This window comes from Lepisosteus oculatus, chromosome 19, assembly GCF_040954835.1.
Source record: "Lepisosteus oculatus isolate fLepOcu1 chromosome 19, fLepOcu1.hap2, whole genome shotgun sequence".
NCBI classification, from domain to species: domain Eukaryota; kingdom Metazoa; phylum Chordata; class Actinopteri; order Semionotiformes; family Lepisosteidae; genus Lepisosteus; species Lepisosteus oculatus.
In genome coordinates, this window is record NC_090714.1 from 3,293,130 (window position 1) to 3,315,073 (window position 21,944).

Here is a 21,944-nt window from a genome sequence, read left to right on the forward strand (position 1 = left end):
TATGTATAAAAAACCATACACAGCAAGCAAATTGAGAGGAATTAATGGTGCTCACATTCACAAGTGTCAGAAATGTTTAAAGAACTTAGTGTTAGCAGTAAGGTATCACAAATTCGGTTAACTGGTATAATAAAATCAGGAATGTGTAAATGAAGAAACGTTTGTAATGGTATATTTCAGTTTTCATCCCATAAATTGGGAAAAGCCATAAGGAATGACCATCAGATTAAACAAATGGTATATTGCTATTTTGCTAATGTCTGGTTGCTAATGTCTGTTTATGAGTTTGCCGGGAAAATATATATCTACACATTTATGTGGTCTTTTTAAACAAAAAATCTCAAGTAAAAAAAGAGAACTAATAGGTACATGTAATATGGTAGGCTTGTGCAAATATTTGAAAAAATATGTTTATTCAATATTGTAACCACAATAAAATGGATGATGAAAGGGAAAGAGGATGGTGGTGACCAAGGGTTACCTTGTTAAAATTTAACAATGCAACAAAATCTCATTTAGAGGACTGTGCACAACTGTGCAGTAAAGCCAATGGACTCCCAGCTCACTGCAACCTATGCAACTCCTGACATCATCACCCTAATTGCAAGATGCCCCCCGGAAGCTCTCAATCACGGGAGCCTGATGGCATAACTCAATTTCAACAGGGAACGTCTCTCGTAACGTGTAGAGGTTTCCACTGCACCAAGCACTCCGGATATCAAAGCATTTTTGAAAACACAGGGAAAGATTTTCACAGCTGGTAGTAAATGCCACAGGACACAAATAACCAGAGCATGGAATAAAGTAAAACCCAAACAAAACTTAGGCTGCTAGATCTGGATCATTTGCCAATAGGGTGCCTTGTTTAGTGTACATTACAGAAAGCTGCCACCGTTACACCATTGTCTTAAAACTACATTTTATACAGTAGGTAGCGCAACCTCTGAGAGTTACAAAGCACAGACTATCACTGAGTAGCTGGACTGACATCTTCAGAGAATTTAACAACCAATAAGCACAAATACCGACACAAATCTACCCATTAACCGTCTTAACATCTGAAGGTAACTTAAAAAATGTTACTGAAGCAAACATTGCCTCTTGAAAACAATACAGAAATATAATGTTATATGGGGCAATTATGTATATACCCAAATTTAAAACAATTTTATGCTTTTACCATAAGAATCTTTCCTGAAATGGTAGCATTCCTTCTAGATAGTGAATGGGTGAATGGTTACTGATGTTTCATTACATGTTCATGCATTTGCCATGTCCAGGCATCCCTCATACTGCAGCCCAGGGCTTCAGAGTACTTACTGTGCGGTCTCACAGCCTGAGTAGGGCCCATGGCTGAAGGCTGTGCCAGTCCTGGCTGCTGGCCGCCTGGGGCAGCCATTGGTGCTTGATTAATGCTTTGCTTCTGAAGCCTAGACCGTCTCTTCTCTTCCAATTCCTTCTGAATCTTGTAGATCTTCTCTGCCAGGAAATGGTAATATTCATCCTGCGGGGACAGAGGAGCACATGAAGCCATGACCACAAGTAGCACAACATGCAGCTCCATCAGAAAGCAATCTCTGCCCGTTACAGTGCTTGGGCAATACGTTTCTACAGGAGATACATTTATAGCAGCTTTTGGAGATTAATGTACTACTTTGCCATCTGAATTTATGACTTCAGATATTCTAAAATAATTACATTATAAAGCTGCAGACAAAGTATACCCACTTGTGTACGAATATGATACACAGCACCACAAATGTGGTATGGAGTCCAACCAAATGGAGTCAGAAACAGTTCCTTATTCTAAAGGAGCCCTTCACCTTAACCTTAGCAATTCTTTTCACCGATCAGTGAACATACCCGGCTGTTTGCAGATTCGTACATATCTCCCTCCACCTTCCGTGCATAAGCCACCAGGTTCTCCATGCGGCGATCCTTCAGAGCAGCCGGGTCTGGTGTGGGGAATATGGCTTGAACACTGAGTGGGACAAAAGCAATGTCACTGTGTTATTACTTCTAATCAGCAGAGTCGTTTCAAATCTCAAGTTTAAAACTTTTGCAAAAACATCCCTATTCTAAAATAGTACATAGTACTATTTTAAGATCAAATGACTCAAGACTTCCCCATATTATTAACATTTCTGGCAGCAATCTTATCTGGAGTTAAAACAGAGTTGTAACCTCACAAGACTCTTATAACGAAAGATGCAAACGGTTCATTTTAACAGCATGGTTTAAACTTCTAGATATAAAAATACCGGCTACTAAGATCTGGCCAGTAAGAGGCCAATTTTTTAGAAGAACTCGATTCTTTAGTGATAAAATCTATAAAAAAGGGAATAATTAACTACTTTTTGTTTGTAATATGGCTTCTCTAGTGTGCAAGTTAGACTTTCTTCTAATGCAGGCTAGAAGTCCACTTTAAGGCATCTGAGGATTTCCAAACCAATACAAAAACACATGGAAAACATCCACTAACTTTAACTGGGGAAAAAAGCCTCTTTGCTGCCAAACCCCCTTCAGATATCAGAGCGACCCTGCTGCAACTTACAGTTTGTGTACCAAGTGATTGCGCAGGTCCTGAGTGACATGTTCGTGCCAGGCTTTCCGCACGCCACTGGAGGAGAGCGGAGCAGCGGTGGGCATGCTACCCATGTTTGCCACATTGCCCACGCCTGTGCCATCAGGCATCAGCTGACTGGAAGGGGAAAACAAAGAAGAGATTTAACCTGAGGTGTAACTTAAAATAAGGCACAAAATTCATAAAGTCTTTGATGTTCAAAAGGAAAAGGTATACTCCACCTTAACTCCCAGCCAAGCACGGGTTACATTAAACAGAAGCAAGGAAAGACATTGAAGTGTTTAAAATATGCTGTGTTAGGTGTATGGAATGAAAATACACATACTCTAAAAATGCAAAACTCTCAATAGAGGTCAAATAGTATTCACAAGCCAGCATCGTATTAACAGCAGAATCAGAAGGCAATGAGGAAATTGAATTACAGCATTTTATTAACAACAGTCAAAGCTCACACTTACTTTGTGGTATTGAGTGAGGAAGGGAGTGAAGAGTCTGACAGAAGGCTGGTCTGCTCAGGGGCTGGGACGCCCATTCCTCCTCCACTAAGGTTCATCTGATTAGTGCCTTTAAACAGCGTAAAACAGCCAGAAAGCCTAAAGTTAACATGTTTATTGGACATATGGTTGTATGTTTCAGCAATGGAAAACAAAACATAGAAGAGGAGCTAAACTCACAAAGAATTTTTACCACTTATTTCACCGCAGGTTTAAGTATTATATCCCATAGCTTCCTCAGAAGCAGCATACTTCCAAAGGGAGAAGAACACCGACACCTACCGAGTGTGTTCATGGGCCTCATCTGCTGGTGGGGCTGTGTCTGTGCAGTCTGCTGGCCTGGTACCTGAGGCTGGGTCTGTGTGGGGGGCTGGTTGCCGTACGGCAGGCCAAGAGCTGCATAAGCCCTCTGCATGGAGCTGGGGTCAATGGGAGTAGTGCTATTGATGGTGGGCGTCGTCTGCTGGCCTGTTCCCACAGTGCCAATCGAATTCTGTAAGCCTGCGCTGGGCGAGCTCAACATCGCTGTGTAAAGCACAAACACAGGTTGGGTAAAGAAAGAACCCTACGGTTAAGTGTTGCAAGACTTGTGAAAGGAGTAACATGTTTGAAAAAATCTGTTAAAACCACACCAATACACTTAGAAACTTAATCGAAAAAAAAAAGGCCTATTCTTAGAAAATGAGAAAATATTTTGCACAGAACACAGCTAGCCAGAGTAAACTACATCCTTCTGTCGAAGAAGCATGTAGTGGAGAAAGATGCAAAACAGCTGCGTGTCTGTAGGTCTGCAAGCGCTCTCAAGGGCTGCTGTAGGGGATTTAAATGAGTCACCAGAATTTCAGCCAATCGCGCTGCAGCCCCTCCCCTGCTTCTCAGATTACCAGCGCTACAGGAATCTGTCTCAAGAACAGCCCTCTCTCCCTTTCACAGCTTCACAGCTCAGGGTGCGCAGCTCTTCACCACCCCCTGCGTCCTGCAGGGGGCGCCACAGAGACCACTGCACTAACACACAGGCCGAATGGGAAAAAAGTCTCATAAAAACTGGATAAAACTAGCATTAGAACTTAATATCACAATGCTGGAAATTGCTCTTTACCATATCTAACAAAGGGTTAAGTTAGTGTAAAAAAAAGTCAGTGTCTTATGTAGAATATTAATAAAGTAGAGCTGGTTGCCTGTGGTAGCAAGTCCTTTCAATTCTTTCAAAATTTGTATCAATGAAGAAAATGAATAAAAGGCATAAAATCACCAGTTGTCTACACAAAGCAACTACTATTGTTCTAACAGTGCTGTGTGGGTGAGTAGAACTGCACGTACGCTGCTGGTTTCTCTTGTCACTGGCGTTTTTCAGAGGGAGACAGACAGGACAATCGTGTCGAGTGCAGTTCTTCCAGTGGGAGATGATTTGTCGAGAAGATGCACAGTGAGCAACTGCAACACCAGGAAAAACATTAAAAACTGATTAGAATTTAAGTTTGGATTTTGTTTTATAGGAGTATCGGATGGAATTCATCACATAACTGTAATAACTGGATTTACATTTGCTGTCAATGGGGCAGATGACCAGTTCTGAATGTGTTAAAGAACGAAAACGGGTGGATTTGTGACTGACCACGATACACTTGAGTGACTAAATATTGCATAAGCACTCAGGTGTGGTGAAAATAAAAAAATGACCAAATTGCGCTGCAAAACAAAACAATAAGACCTTCATGCCATCAATATGTTGGAGACTGGTCTAAGTCTAAGATGAGTTGTGATCAGCCACCAATGTCAAAGTCAAACAATCCACCAATGAAAGGCCTGTTTCATGTAAAATGCGAATGTGAGAATTTTGCGGTGGTTCCTATACTTGCCAGACATTTGTGGAGGAGCTGGGATGACAAGCGGCCTCTAGGACTCATAGACTAGTGAACAGGCACATGCTTGTCCAGCAAGAGTGGTACTGAACTTGACGTCACTAATTACGACAAAGGACACAAATGAGCAGACTGGCTTCATGGAAAACTAGGGAATGTGATAGTAATTTACCAAAATAATACATTCTGACAAATGACGATATAAAAAAACAATCATCACCTTAGTGCAGACCCACAGAGAGCTGTGCATAATGAAATGATGAAGTAAAAGCATTCCCATCAGTTTATGAAACAATTTGGATCTCTCCAATGACACTCATAAAACTAAATTTTACTATGGCAACCACAATTTCTCCGATGACAAGTGAACCCTGGCTCAAAACAAAAACTTGAAACTGATCACCTGTCCACACACCATGAGGGCATGCAGTCCCTGACCTGTTACATTACAGTCGTCTTGATTTGGAAGAATTACAAGACTTGCATTATCACTATATACATAGGAACATATGTTTCAATACAAAAGGAGGTCAGAATAATGGACGCGTGGATGACAATGTAGTCACAACATACAGTGTGGAGTACGCCTCGTTCTCACTGCAGTCAGCCTGGGCAAACCGAAAAGCACATCTATCCTCATACCCTGCAAGATGCTGACACTGTCAGAGTGAAATAAGGCTCATCATCACAACCAGTCCCTCCAGAAAAAGAATAAGAGCTCTTCTCTCAATTCACTAAATGGGTTTCTTTCTCTGTTGGAGCTAAGGGCTATGCTCAAGACGTAACATTGCCCTAACTAATCAGTCACCGCCACACTTTGTTTAATTTTCTCAAAATGTTAATTTTTAATGTTTTGCACCTTTAAATCTGGCAATAGTTTTAACAAGAAGATGGAAATTATCAAATGCAGAAATGCTAAAAAACAAAAGAAGGTAACAGTTTACAAAATAATGAGTAAAAAAATGAACTTTAAATACTGAGTTTCAACCTTTACTTGACAGGAAGATTAAAAAGGCACATACAATATATACCACAGCAGCCATTTACGTTACACGCCACTTACTCTTGAAAGCTCCACCCCTCCTAGTTAAATCAGCTGGCATGAAAAAATCATTTTGACTGGCTTCCTCAGAATTTCTTCATTTGCAACGGCATTCGCCAATTACTGCGGCAAAGAATAACCACTAAGGCTGACTGCGTACATGCCACATCTGGACCAAGACTAGAATTTCCAAACCGATCCGATGTTATTTTTAACCCCTAAGAAATGAAAATTACTTTTTAACATAACTCTGGGTGAACATCCCAAAACAATCCGAGTGGGAGGTGCCAGGCTACCATCTGAAGGTTAAATAAAAGGCAGCTGCCTAAACCCTAGCTCAGTCTGTCCAACTACTGCACGAAGACAAGTGTATTCTGAAAAGGGCAACAGCCACTGCTGCCATCACGAGATCTTTCTACCTCTGGACAGCACTGCATCGCCAGCCCCCCTGCCCCCCTGATCTCCCAGCCTCCCTCTTACCCTGGCAGGACTTGCCGGCCTGGCAGTGCGTCATGTGGTTGAGGACATTCTTCATGGTGCGGCAGTGGGGCAGGGCGCACTGGCGCACCTCCCCGTTGGCCTGTTCCCGCCGCTGACACTTGTGGGCGTGGAGCAGGAGCACCAGCTGCTGCTGGATCAGCTTGCGCTTCTCCGGGTCGGCGGTGGGCCCGGTGGAGACCGCCTGGTTGGGGACCATGCCCACCGAGGGCACCTGCTGCTGGGGCTGCTGCTGCATCTGGGTCTGGAGGCACAGGCATGGAGAGGTGTGTCTAGGCAGCTCCACAGACTACCGATCTTAGGGATGAAACGCTTGTAACTTCGGGACTTACCAAGTTTGGCACACTGGTAACGGCAGCCCCCTTCAGGTCTGTGGGGAAAGGGGGCAGGCTGTTGGACAGCCCTGCTTTGTTCTGAAGCTGGGGGTTGACTGGGTTCACCCCTGTAGTCCCCAGCTGCTGCCCTGTGTTCTGCCCATATGGCTGGCCAAAAGGACTGCTGCTCCCCGGCAACCCCATCTGAAAGAGAGCGCACAGGCCATTACAACCGCTGCCTCCCGAGACAAACTAAATCACTGCTATTTAATGTTGCTGTTCTTTCCCCCTCATGGGGAAATACTGCAAGTTAAACATTTCAGACTGTAGCCTTCCCAGGTTACCCCTTAGAAGTACTGCATTTTTACAGCACAGCCAATACGAAACAAACAATGGTCAAGTGGACACCAGAGGGGGAGAAAACCGAAATCCCAACGATTCTTACAGTACTGCAACTAGCCCATTCAGAGTTCAGTTAATTGCCAATTTGTAGGGTTGTGTGCTTTAATCTCTCCCAAGACGGGTAAGCAAGCCTCCTTTTGCAATTCTGTTGCAATGTCCAATGTGACAAAAGTTCAAAATGAAAAGCATATGTTCCATCTGTAAAAGTCCAATTAAAGTAACGTGTATACAAGCATTTCCTATTAAAATGTAAAGCTTGTCGAGAAAAAACATCAAATCAACCAACTCAAATAATGCAAAATAAGGTTAAGCAGATGAGACAAACTGATCATTAGTTAGCTTTTCTTGTTTAACTCTGAAATCTAAGCTCCTATTCAAAATTAATTGGTCACATCCACAGCTTGAATAGGACAACTTCATAGTGAATATTCACTGTAATGAATTGCTTACTCAAACAAAAAATGTATTACACAACAGATGTCTCCCAGCTACTAGTTTAAAGTTGTATATTCTGTGGCACATTTCACACCAGTGTCGTTTCACTCTTACGTACGTCACTCTTAAAACAAGTGCTTAAAATTCAACAACCATAATGTACTTCAAAATAACCCATTTCAAGTTTCAAAATTAAGTCTTCATTAAGCACTCTAATCAATGTTTGTTCTTGTTAAAAGTCTCAACAATTAGCAGATCATTTTGGATTTGAGCCCCAAAACCTGAATAAAAGTTTATTAATATATTCTGCACGTCAGGCAGGGGGTTATAAAGCAGCCCTGTGGTGGTGTTCCTGTGTGCAAACCCGTGGACTGATTTTCTCCAACTCTGGCTGTTTCACCACTGCATTACAACGGTCTCAGAACAAAAACTGGCACTCCCCTTAATCTGAGCAAAAACTCCCCCACAAAAACACACAACTATATCACAGTTTTAAACAGAAAAGGCTGTTCTTTCCAGCTGAGGCTGAAATTCCAGACAGACGTAAGTGATGGGAGTTAAAAAAAAAAAGCACAAGATTCCTCTACTCCAGACCCCAGCGCTGGGTGCACAGCGCCTTGGTACCCTGACAGCGATCCAGCAGACAGATAAAAGCAGCGGAGAAACCAGCTTTCGCCACAGATCAGCGGCTCTCCCTCGGCACACCCCCACACATGCAGACACGCAGCAGTCAGCACTAACCACTTAACAGCCAGACAACAGAGGCCAAAGGAAACCTTTTATTCAAATCGCCTGGCCCGGCTCTCTCCACCCCCACCATCTCGCCACGCACTGTCCACTTAACATGATTTACAGCACATTTCCCTTAATGGCACACCGGGCGCAGTGCTGCAAAGCCAGACACACACGCAGACGGGATTTACTACGGAACAATGCAGACACTGCACGCACCACAGATACAAGATGAAAGACCCGTGTTTGCGTTTCTGTTGGAAGTGTCAGGGCAGGCTCTTTAAAACCGAGCTAATTCATGGGGCACTCCCCACGGGCCCTTTCAGGCAGCCAAAACCATGGATTAAAGACCCTTCCTCTGACAAAATTTGCTGCCTTCATGGCAAACGTACAAGGTAAATAGCATCCGTAATGGTGGTTCGTCAACGTTAAGGAAACTTGAAATGTTCCATTTACTTTTCTGTTTCACTGGATGTGTGCATACCACCAGGCTTAACTTTAACACAAAAACTACTTCTAAAAACCACATTATCCCTATAGACGTTAGTATTCTAAAGATTTTATTGTACATGCTACAGGCATGTTGTCTACATTCTAGTTTTTAAAATATTCAAAGTCTACCATAAGATTCTCAAGTGAAGAAAACCGATTTCAGTGAAAAGGGTGACTATGAAAAAGGCGATGCTAACTAATTTCCCTTGTCACCTGCTTGATTTTTAAAAGTCATGGATTTCTTCTGAAATCTGCAGGCTAGTTTAAAAATGGAACCTATTACAAAGTCAAAATAGCTGGGTCTTAAGCAGGGCTCTAAATGCAACCACTGGTGGCTGCCTTTAAGAAGTTATACTGCACACTAGTTTGAAAGCAAGCTGAACCCAAGAAAAGTGACGTCACTACAAAGCTTGACAAGTTATTGAACATGCACAAAATTTAGATCACAAGAGAGAAAATCTACTTTTGTAAAAGCACACTGACACCTATATATGGGTATTGGAAATATATTGCAAAGCAAATTAAAAATGTAAACAGCATGTTTTTGTATACTTTTCCATAGTTATTCATAGAAAACTGCTCATCTCTAAAACACTATTTTATATAAATACCACATTTTCCACAGCTTTGCACAAAATCCAACATTACACTGTACACTTTTTTGATGGCAATGGGTTTTTTCAAAACGGATCTGTAACCAGGTGAGTGATACTGCACTACAATACAAACCGATTAACAATGACCAAAACTGTTTATTCCTTTTATAAAAACTATCCACTCAATTAGAGCCAACAGTAACAGTGAAAAATTACATGAAAGCTGAACACCAATGTCTACACCAAACCCAAGAAGGTCTGCTTGGAAAACGGTTTATACCACTGGGTACATAATTAGTGATCTTTCACATATAATTGCCTTCGATTGACAACTGACAACATTTCTACATCTGCAGGTCTAGTAAGCAATGTACTGCTCGTTCAGAGGAAAAAGACCTGTCACATCTAAGAACAGCCTGGTCTGAACCCGACGCTGAACAGACTACAAATGTTTGCTTATGCAAACAAGAGGAATTCTACGAATCATTGTGGGGTTACAAGATGCAAGCACGTCAGTCGAACCCGTGCTGGTTCCTATGTAATTCCCCCTGCCCCCCACCAGTTGTGGTTAGCACCTTTCTGTGGCTAGAAGACTGGGTCTTTGATAAACCGGAATCAACTGGTTTCCTGTGTGACGCGATGTGCTCCTGCACGTCAAGCTGAAAACCTCTGCAGTTATAAGATCCATCTCTCTCACTTGCGCAGAGCTACAACTCTGCAAAACACTTCCAGGAAATTGGAGGCAACAGAGAGGCCGGCATGAACTCCCATCACTGATAAGTGTGAATCTGAGGATCCATGTTTGCACCCTCAAAAGGGACAGATTTTCTACGGTGTTAAACTGATCACTACTGTACACTAAGTTACCACTGAGCAACAAACCAAAAAACAAGCAAGTGATGAGCAGGCAGAGAGGTTATCCACATTAAGACCTAACCAGGATCACAAATTGACTCATGACCATGTAAGTACCAGTGGACAACAGGTTCACCTCAGAATTGAAGCTTCCCAAGTTCTGTTCCCCATAGAAACGTACTTCTAGGAATTAGAAATCATATCCCATAACAAACTATACAGCCTTAAGTTCTAGTAATCTGTTTTGCAAAAAAAAACACTTCAAATACAACTTCGAACAAGAGTACCTGGCTATATATTTGTTCAAAGCGTGGCTCACACCTCATTCTTTTACATTTAATGTGTGAGTACACTTGCATGTGGCGGATACAGACAGCAGCAACTCATTGTGATGTTCTGATGCATTATGACTTCAGTTTGGCAAGTGACAAAACTAGCAACAATTTACTGTTTAATTAACAGTGGGTAGATATTTTATATTCTTGCCTTCTATCCTCAATCAAAAAAATCATTTTTTTCCCTTTTTCACTCTAACCAGAACATACAGAAAACAAAGAACAAAGAAAGATGGGCCGATATGATACTGCTCAGATTGCTGAGCGATTTTGAGAGCAGATCAGTAAAAACGTGCCATCTCTACTGATCTTTGCAAATCACTTGCACTAATTCACACCGACTCTATAAGAGCAGGAACACCACCGACTGACCACATTATCCCCTAATGCCCAGACTGAGCAAAGAACTAATCACAGGCAAACCATGAAACTGAATGCATTGAAACCAGCAATCAATGAAAAACCTAGGAAGAATCAGTTTGTAAAAAATTACAGCAAATTCATGTAGTGCCAAATGTCTCAAAGTATGGTCCTGCCTTGAGCCCTGTGCTTTTATGGATGGAGCCTTACAGGATTAAGCAGCTTTCCAATTGATGGATAATGCTGTGAGCATTATATATACTAAGAAATTATGTTCCAAGTTAACTTGACACATTTCCCCCCCATTTAAGAGCATCTGTGAAAGAAACTCGGGACACTTAAAAACCGTTACTATATTCATATGCAAGTAATTTTTGATAAAAGGTGAATGCAGAAACGTTAACGGCATTTAACACTTCATGGCCTGTCAGAACTTGCAAGTCCTGCCAGCATAAAAGATCTATGAAGGAAATTAAGATTTTTTGTGGGCAGTGACAGTAGATGGCAGAAAACATCATCTGTCAGAGTCCAGTATAGGTGCTGGAGCAGTTTGGCCTACTTCTGTTGCATGGTTAGGGGATTCATATATACTCAAAACCATGACCCTATTAATGTTTTGCCTGAACAGCTTTTAACATTTGCGTGTTGTATTAGTGGCATACAATTGTGACAAATCTATTACTGGTTTCCAGATTCTACTGTCACCTTGCTATTGCTCCTTCTAGGCATAAAGAAAACAAGCTGGTGATCACCCCAATCATATTCCACTGACAACAGTACTGTGAAACAGAAGGCTCAGAACTATTTGCCTCATGGTATTTTACCGCTGTTTCACCCCCTAGAGCCTCGCGGCTCTCCTGCGTTCCCATGAAGATAAGCTGAAGGAATCCCCAACGCAGATTAAAATGATGCCTTGAACTCGTAACGTGTAACTGAAGAACCGCACCAGATTACCTGAAAGAATGAACTGACAATTATCTGGAACAGGAAGAAAACGATCCGTGGACTGACCTGCACTAATTCCTGAAAAGAGAACCGTGCCTCACAATGGCTGGAACTACCACAATGAACGCAAAATACACCTCAGAGAGCTTATCAGATTAATACAGTTCCACAGTACACTCCCTTGAAAATCAAATTAGAAATCCAATGGCCTATTGACTATTAGCCTGCAGTAAAGAGAAACCAGCAACAAGCAGGACAAACTGCATAAGGGAAGCAGTGAGAAAGGATGACAGCCAACGGAGTAAAGTACAGAAGGGAGAGAGACCAATTCTAACAATTCCAGAGTTTTATTAGATGTTAAACTTCTGAAGGTCAGCAGATGCATTAACACTGTGAATTAAGCACAAAAAAAAAAACAAATTGTTCTCGTAGCTGTCAACTTAAAATGCTACAGCAGAATCTGTCAAAAGATTCTTTTGTTAAACGGCCTTCCTGTTCAATAAATAATTTTACTGGGCTCTACTTCAAATTGCCAATTAACCCCAGAGTCATTTCAGACACAGCAGATTCAGAATATGGGTCCAAATCGGTAGAGATGCACTTAACTACCTTTCCCTCTGCTTACGACAGAATTCCATTATGCTTAGTAACGAATCGTGTCGCCTCCCCAGCATGTCGACTAGTCTCTGAAGCGATCAGCTCAGCCCCACGTGCCCTGTGCCGGGTTCATGGCTTACATCCCATCTATACGCTCCAGTCAGGGTCATTAAAAGCCAGGCACTCACCTTATTCATGCCGCCAGCTTGCTGCGCACTCATGGCCGGGAGCCCGCCGAGCTGGGGCGCCCCCTGGGTCAGGGTCTCCGCCAGCACGCTGCCCGCGCCGCTCGCCCCGCCGCCGCCTCCCGCCGCGCCCGGCAAGCCCTGGCCGGAGTACTGCAAACCAGCTGCCCCCCGGCCTCGGCCCACGGACCCCAGCGAGCCGTTCATCACCTGGCCCTGCGGCTGGGAGTTCTGGTTCAGGAGCCCGTGGGCCTGGGTGCTGTTCAGCATGGCCTGGTTGAAGCCGGCGTTCATGCCCATCCCCGCGCCGCTCGGGTTGGTGGGGGCGGCCCCCTGCTTCTGGGCCTGGGAGGGGACGGTGGGGGAGCCGCCGGATACTTGCAGGCCCTGGTTCAGGGGGCTCTTGCCTAACGCGCCCAAGCCCCCCAGCCCCCCGGCGGCACCCTGCTGGCTGCCCATGCCTGGCTGGGGGCTGCCCGAGTTGATTCCTGCATTAAGGCTGGGGCTGCTCCCAGCCCGCAGGAGCTCGGACAGCTGCTTGTGCTTGGAGGCTGCGTCCTGGACCATGCTCCCTATCCCAGAGCCGCCGTTGGAGGGCATGCTCCCAAGCGTCATGTCCCCTCCATTGGGAATCAGTTCGTCCGGAAGGTCGTTCTCCAGGTCAAAGAGCGATCCCAAGTCTACTAGGAAAGAGAAAACAAAGAGAGAGAAAAATCAGTTTGCTTATAAATTGTATGAAAGTTGTGCATCTGCCTTAACGATCTCATGTAAGCAAAACGTATTCTTTCTTAGACGTCACTAACAGAAGGTGCACAGCAGCACAGCAAGAAGGTACGGCTTCAGCTGTTCTATTGCTCCACCAGAAGCATCCAACATGGCACAGGTGTCAGATAAGCCTATAACATGTCCAAAACTGTCATTCAGAGACAAATACCGCTCATCGCGAAACGTGACTAAGACCAAAAAATTAAAATCTATTATACAGTAAATACAAAGACGAAAGGTGCTGGGGAGCGTTACTGAGAAGTTAGGTGCAAGCAGCCCTCTCAATGCAGGTTAAGAAGGTCAGACCCACCTACAGGGTGCGGAATTAAGCAAGGGGTCAGCTCCAAATATTGGAGACAGAGGGTTGTTAGTGTCAGAGGTGAGCTTGGTTGCCCTAATCCCTCACAGACATTTGTCAGAACCCCCCCCCCCCCCGAGAACTCTGGTACCACTGCTTTCCACCATGATCAATACAGACAAACATTCTTTAAACAAATGACTTTACATTCAAAATTGAGTGACTGGCATATTAAATATGGAACTAAATGCACCTTACCAGAGGTACAAGACATACAATAGAGCAAATACGAATACACAATTTCACAGTGAGAATTTAACACTTTTTATATATGCCTACAGTATAGTATGGCCTAAAACTGCAACCTGAAGAGATGGCTTTTTACCGTTACTGAAGTAACAGTATATTTTACAACCACAGTCTTAAACTGAACTGCTTATCAGAGTAGTTTCAAATCTGACCATGCAACATCACAAAAGGATTGCATTAATCAATTAGTATTCACATTTGTTGCAAACCTATTTGCAAGCTTACAGGAATTAATGTGTGATCAGGGTTTGTATCAAATGGTAAAAAAACAAACAAAGGGCAAACCAGAAGAACTTCATGATTCACTTTTTTCATCCATACCTCAATTTCACATCACATCAGGGGGACCCAGATTCAAAACGGAAAACCACATTTAGAAAAGAATCCAAAATCAATTCTGAATGGTATTTTATGTACTGTGGGAAAAGCATGAGGTGAAATACACTGCTCCACATGAAGAAGCGTGCTTGCTCTCAGCAATCCCAGAGACTTGCAGCTGTGAGCTGTCGCTGCTGTACTGGTGTTCAGGCCAGTGAGAGCAGTGTAAACATCTGACCACAGAGCGCAGCTCAACCTCCAGCGCGCTGGGGGTCCTTCAACAGCAGCCGCCATCCACACCACGCAAATCAATGAACCTGACTGAACCCTGCCACCGTAACCACATATCACAGCCGCTCAACGACAGCCCCATCATGGAGAGGTACGGCACCATACTTCCTTTCGAGACATTTCGCAGCAAAGGCATTTCGCCGTCTGTGCGTTTCACTCTCGCTCGCCGACTCTGCCGGAGTATAATTCTCTGAATGGCAGACGGCGAGATCGCTGCCAAGTCTTGTGCTAATGCCCCAGCCCTGGAATGCTGCCAAACGCAAAGCATTGTTTTGGTTTCAGAGCACCGCAGACCTAAGTTCTAGCTGAAGCTGAACAGCCTCTCGCTGCTCGACATCCAATTCCTGTGCCTGCTAAAAATATCTGTCTCTCTCGAACGGTTTCCTGAGCCATTACAAATTCAAACAGAGAAACTCTCAGTGTGGTCAACTCGCCTATGGCCCACCACAATGAGTATCACTGCGTTTCAACTGAACGCCAGCAAGTAACAGTTTTAAAGGATTATATGAACTTGAGATTCAACGTGAAAAGGGTGAAACACGCACAATCATTAATGAAACATTCTCTCACTCACGTTATTGCTGCTATGTGTACTGGGTGATGAAATAAAATCACGTTCGTTACAACGTGTCTCATTCAGGCCTACAAACAAAAGATGTGCGTTTGTGTACGTACGCGAGTCAATCAGAGGGAGTAGCAATGCTTTTGCTCAGGCATTCAATTTTTGCTCTTCTATACAAAATAATCAAGGTTAAAAAGGAAAAATATGACAAAGATTTTTTTCTCTGTGTCAAAGTTACATGCTTTCAGTTGTAGAGTAGCATGGTGGAGGACAGCAAAACTGAAATGACAGTCAGGGATCATGCTCTAACATGAGCTGCTGGTCACAGCTGCAAACTGTAGGTTTAATTTTAAGGACATTAACAGTATAGGCCACCACTCCTAAGACTAAGATCCACTCTAAACAGTGGTGTACTTAAGTTTTTTTTCTTTGTATTTGGACATTCCTGAATATTACCTATTCCAATATGCGTTAGATTTTTAAAAGTAGTAATGCGCTCAGTTACTTGTTACTCTTAGATGGGTCCCTCTGTCCACACGGTGTATACTATTCCCACTGTGCTAGCCAGGACCCTGTTTACATTTCATGCAAATTTATCAGATCACATTAACTTTCTCTTCTGCAGTGGCTCACAAGGATCCCCAAGGAGAAGATGCACCATATCAGTGACACAGACACCACACAAAGACTGATCTTTGTCAACTGGAACTTCTCGCAGACACTTAGCAGTGCATTTTGTTCAGATGTAGGCATAAAAATATTCCTTTGACGCATTTCCTAAAAGAAAACCGGCATGCCAGTGAAACCATGTTTCAGAATTGACGAGAATGATTTTACACCTGCACCCGACAAAATTCAACGGTACAGCCTTTGAAAAACACTTAAGTTAAGAGGAACAAGGGAGATGCAAGATGACTCTTTTGGAAGCCAGCTTCACAAGCGTGATTTCAGGAAGCCTTCCTGACACTGCTGAAATTGAACGTGGTGGAAGCACAGCGGAACGTGTCTTAGCACTACAAAGCCACAACAGCACGCGACTGCAAATGCCAAATATATCACGTTGCCAAACATGAGCACAGAGCTACGGCCATGCTTTAATGTACCCAAACCACTGCCTGAGAACACTGTTTATCTGACTGGAGAAAAGGGAAATCACTGTCAATGCGGTCAGATAACGCACTGCTGGAGATCACAGAGTGGCATCGGCTCTCCCTGCAACGCGAGAGTATCAGGTTTCAGTCAATTACTGGAGCCGGAGGCTCGATCTCCTCTCCGGCTCAAAAGAGAACCCCCGTCAGTGCTGAAAAAACAGCCAGGATAACATGCAGACCTTTTCACTTTTCACCATCTGCTCAGAACAGAACAGGGCAGCCAGAAAAATTACTCAACCCTATTGTCACGATTCTATCGACTCTTGTGTCCAACAGCTTGTCCAACAGTGGTATAAATGAAGGAAAGGGGAATACAATTTTCTCTAAAATTCTGTTTCTTATATAATGATCTTCAGTGAACTACAACATTATAATTAACTAAAAACATCTATACAATCTTAACTAGCATCCCAAACAATCCATGCTAAACTGCCCAATTTTCAAAAGGTCTATACAATCCCCCAACCCCTCTTAGGGAGATGTTGGGATTCAAGAGAATTAAGAATTCTTTCTTCTTCGTTTACAACAGGGCTTTTAGCTCCCCATAAACAGAGCTATGGAGATTCTAATTACATGACACAGCTAATAGATAGAAGCAAATTCCTGCAGAACGATATCTGCACCTGGGGGTTTGCAGTCATATTCAGTTGTGCTGCATGTAGAAAATCCATTCAGCCTTATAAAGTAGAAGGGAGAGCACGCTCTTGGCAATTAAAATGAAAAAAGTACTCGATACAGGTGACATTCCACATTTAGGAACTATTCAAAATGCAGCTTTCATGAAGCTCTCTCTCATTAATGAAGATACAAAGATGATGCTGGCAAAGACAGCAGATATTAAGATGGATGAAAAGCCCAAACACGCCTCCTCCAAACTCGCCAGAGCCAAGGTCCAGTCGGGATCCTGCTCTTCACAGGCACTCCTGACGGGACGATGCACACACAACACGTGAGCAGCACCAATGAAATTCGCAACCCCCCCATGTTACATGACAACTGAACACGCTTGCTTCTGGACTAAATCAACCTTTCAAATCATTTCTCTACTACTGTTGCTTAATTTTAAACTTTATGGGAATTTATTTCAACGTATCACAAAAGGTATGAGTGTGAAGCATCCAAAACCATTGAGGAAAGCGCTTTCAAATTTAGATTGGATAACGTTTTGTTCCCACTTTTGATCAGACCGAGTCCGTTTTGGGATAGACTTGTTCTGCAATACAAACAGTGCTGCCTGAGTAAGTCATCTAGAGAGCCATGATTAAATGATGCATGTCTGTTGGAGATAACCTGTTTATTCTAAGTAACATGAAATTCTGTCATAACTACAAAAGGGGAGAAAATTAGTCACAACTAGGTTAAATGTAAACATGGAAGGGGCTCTTTGTTCATTTTTTTCCCCCAAAAGTTTAAGACCTGACAAAAATATCCCTATACATAAACGTTAATGTTGCAGTTTCTGTTATTAGAATTATTTGCTTTGACCATCAGCAATACCACTGGGTATTTCCATTCTAGTGCATTAAAAAAGTCAGCAGGTTTCAAATACCTTTATGACTTCTCTGTCCAAATCAAAGCAAAGCCTTTTACAAAAGCTATGTAAGCTTAATGCACAAAATGATGTTATCGCCCTATGAGAAGACATAAAAACCTACGACTGTGTGAACTAATGCTTTCTCAAAATGAAAGGTATAGCTCTTCTGCAGTGATAAATAGTATATATAGTTATAAATAGTATTTGGGAGTGACTCAAAAGTCACATCAACATGTAAAGGATTTACCCACTGCTCAATGAAGCTTCATCACAGTCAGGAAAACTCATTAAAACTCCATCTTAAAAGGCACAGTTTACAACAATCAACAATTTGGAGCCCATTCAGCTTGACCCCGTCATTTCAGGCTGCACCACAGTTTATTCCAACACGATCAAAGCACACAAACCAACAAAACACATCTCCATGCAGGCACAGCAAACCATAGAATAAGGTCATCACAGTGTGATGCATGCTCTGTGTGCTTAGTTTGTACTAGTACCAGCAGGAAAAGAAGAGCGCCTCTTCAATAAATCACTAACTTTTGCTTTCCACTATGCATTTTCCACTGTACAAGAAGCAGGAGTCTCCAGCCCTAGGAAGTTTCCAACACTCGGCACACAGAATGGATAAGGCCAGTATGTGTGTTCCATGTGGGAGGAGGGGCAGGTGACCAGCACTAAGAACTCTTATGAGGGGGGAACAACATGTAGAACTCCACGAGAATCAACTCTTGATCTCATCCTCATGACAGAACCAGGCCAGGTTAATGGTTATCCTCCACTCCGCCATTTACAAAAGCCTGAAAAGGCTCCCTTTTAGTAAAGACACCACCTCATCAGTCAGTCATTCTTAGTCTGGCAGCATCTCAGACAAACCTGCTACATCCCATACAACCCATCTGTTCCAACAGTTCCTATCAAAACTGTTAAACGATCTACTGCACTAATTAATCATTTCACCCACTAACGTACTTTCCAGATGAAAATGGAGATGAACAGTTACAGGGATATGATTTTTCTGTACTCAGTATCAACAGAAACTTGCAAGCGCAGTAAACTAACAAATTACCAATGTGTTTATGCTGGGTTGGGCATAAGGTCCTCCGTGAAAATCACAGGTGAGCAGTGTGTGGCCACTTCTGAAAGCAACACAAACTGATCGATATAGCGTCATGCAGCCATCAGATCACTTGTAGTGGTTGTTGCAGATAGTTCTTTGGTTGTGATGTTTTTTGCTGGGTTAGAAATTGCTGGCTGTGGTGAACGACAATGTGCATAGTCAAGTCTCTAACATTCCAAGAGTACAGAAAATGTTTTTCAGCCTATTAACTCTCACTAATTACAGCGATTTAGAACCAATCAAAATGGCACCGGCACATTTAATCTACAAAATCCATATAATACATAGCAAAGACATACATGATTTCACATTTACTAGGTTTACAACATTAGTAAAAGTCATTAATCATACAATCCTTACAAGTAAATGTCAACTTTGTGATGAAAACAGCAATAAATCCACCATGCCAACAGACAGGCAACCTATGAAGCAACAGTTCACTACCATTCCTATAGGACCTATGTAATCATGAGATGCGTTATTACAGCCACTTTGATATTGTCTATTCTTGACTTGTTCCAACTAATGTCTTCTTCTGTATGTAAAATACTGGGCAGCTGGACTGAAAATCTGGAGATTGACTTGACCAGTCTAAGCTTTCCCATTTCTTCTCCTTTTAAATTCTTTAGGTTCCCTGGTTGTTATGCTGCACAGTGCAGCACCTCCCAGTAAGGAAGAACTTTCCTCTACATAAGCAGACGACAATGTTTCTGCACACCTCAGAATTTAATGTATTTCATTCATAATTCACATCAATGGAATTCTCATCAACTTCCATTTAATTTCTATGAGCACATACTAAAACACTGCAAATTTCTGTTTTGACAAATTTGAAAGGCAAGTAATCTTCTCCTGCACCAGAAAAGCACAACTGTAGCGAGAAGACGCTGCAGGGCAGCTACCATCATTGACAGCCAACTGTAATGTCTGGCTTATCACAGCAACAGAAAAGACTAGCAAGTCAATCTTGTTAAACCTAGTGGGGCAAAATACTGTCCACTGGAAGATAAACTAAGAAAATGCAATAATGAAATGGAAGAATTATGATCAGACATGAACATGAAAGGAAATCACAGAAAGGAAAACAGTGTCAACTGTGAACTGAAACCACAGGTATTTACAGGAGTGCTAGCAGTGCACTTGCCCAGCACTTCATAGTAAAGCAAGTCCAGTTTTCAAAGGAAACAGCGGGTGTTTATGGATCTGGCATGTTCCTGATCTATTAACTATGCACAGTGCTCATGTTGCAAAAAAAAATCAATGCACTTAAAACTGAACAAAAGCACTAGCTGGATATACTACGGTTTCCAAACCAACCTGGCCTTACTTATGTACTAACAGAAAAACGTCTAACCAATGAAAAAAGCACTTTTGTATCAAACAGTTTCAAATAAAGAGTGACCCTAGAGTTTGATCCACTTAGCGCAAAGTCCATTTGTTTTTGTTGTTCATGGTTTGCTGCTCAAAAATTTTTTTACTTCAGATGCATATTCAAGTAAGAAATGCCACTAAGAGGAAGTAAGGAAAACAGGAATATGATCAGTAGTAAAACTGAACACATAATATGTCTAGCAGTAAATGCCCATCGCGCACTATCTGCAGACCGATCGGGGCTGAGGGTCCGAGTCTGGATTTCACCTGCAACAGCTGCCTCTGCCATCGCGCTTGAGCCACACTATCGGCTTGTTACCATACAGACTCCAGTCCAAAGCACCTAGAGAGCTTAGGAAAAGCTTCCCTTTCATTTTGTGCTATTCAGCAGCAGCACCATCTGAGCAAGGCTCCTGTGATCGTTGGATGCTTCAACCTACTGGAGTATAAAGAAACAGAGGTGGAAGACTCCTAAGCAATGTTATATAGTAGACTACATGGAAGTTTTTTTTTCCGGCAGAGCCAGATCTTCTTTACCAAACCGCATTTCCACCCAGTTTCTAAGATTTAAGGGTTTAAGATTTCAAATCTGGAATAATACGGACATAGGGGCTCTAGACTTATAACTGGGATGCAGCTGGGGTCTAGCTCTACTGCTCCAGTAAATAAGCACAGCTGTATAAAAATGAGTACAAATATAGGCAGTTTTGGATCAGTGCGAGTCTCTTCATTAACAAAAATATTCTTGTGCACAGCTACAGAAAATCTATAGCATGGTATTCTTCACTGAGTAAGATTCAGAGCATCTGAAGCATGCTTTTCTGTTACTCTTGCTTAACACAATCTCTACTAATTTAATACATGTGGTACAAGACCTAGATCTCAATCTTCCTGCCCAGTTATTTGTTTTTTAGTATACTTTGATTTTCATTTGCCATCAAATAAGATCATGCACATTAACCTAAACACCTTCCTCTTCTAGTGTCTAATGGACTACCAGTTGATTCCAAGCTCAGGAATAGCTGGAATAGGATATACCCTAGCTTCAAACTTTGCTGTAGAAAAAAAAATACTTTTCCACTTCCACTGCTACTGAAATGTCCTGGTGTTACATTTTATACCAAAGCTAATCATTGTTTTGTCTATCCTGCCAATCTGAAATTTAGCTTTCAAAGAACCTTTCAGTGTGCCAAAAGTCCCATCTTGAACATCAAATCCTGTAGAGCAGCATGTGTTCAACTAGGAGTTTAAAGAGTATGTAGGGTAAAAAACACATGACGTCTGGCAGCACTAAAGACAACTAATGTTTTATGACCTGGCTCTTTTACTTGCATTCAAACAAAAATCTGATTTAAGCGTTTGAAAATGTTCTGAATATTAGAATATGGGAACATGCAAAGGAAATAAACTCATTTCCTTTTTCAAGCTCATTACCTTTTTCTTTCAGCGTTGCCCACAGGGCTTTTCTTATTTCGTTCATTTAAAGGTTAACAACTG

General features: G+C 42.4%; 1 protein-coding gene and 1 long non-coding RNA gene across 5 annotated transcripts in view; one reads left to right on the top strand and one right to left on the bottom strand.

Moving 5' to 3' along the window:
* Positions 1–21,944, top strand: part of LOC107078950 (uncharacterized) — a 385,366-nt gene that overhangs the window by 141,975 nt on the left and 221,447 nt on the right. The window lies entirely within an intron of this gene.
* The window catches only part of crebbpa (CREB binding protein a), a 56,671-nt gene that overhangs the window by 21,818 nt on the left and 12,909 nt on the right, over positions 1–21,944 (bottom strand). For 2 of the 3 annotated variants that reach the window (XM_015359893.2, XM_015359892.2), the window contains exons 2-10: positions 12,732–13,411; positions 6,813–6,998; positions 6,463–6,724; positions 4,399–4,512; positions 3,361–3,603; positions 3,043–3,148; positions 2,555–2,701; positions 1,864–1,981; positions 1,321–1,504 (exon numbers count right to left, since the gene is read on the bottom strand). In XM_015359893.2, coding sequence (XP_015215379.2) covers positions 1,321–1,504; positions 1,864–1,981; positions 2,555–2,701; positions 3,043–3,148; positions 3,361–3,603; positions 4,399–4,512; positions 6,463–6,724; positions 6,813–6,998; positions 12,732–13,411 — 2,040 coding nt within the window. The remainder of the gene's footprint in view (positions 1–1,320; positions 1,505–1,863; positions 1,982–2,554; positions 2,702–3,042; positions 3,149–3,360; positions 3,604–4,398; positions 4,513–6,462; positions 6,725–6,812; positions 6,999–12,731; positions 13,412–21,944) is intronic. The other variant, XM_015359894.2, reaches the window with a different exon arrangement.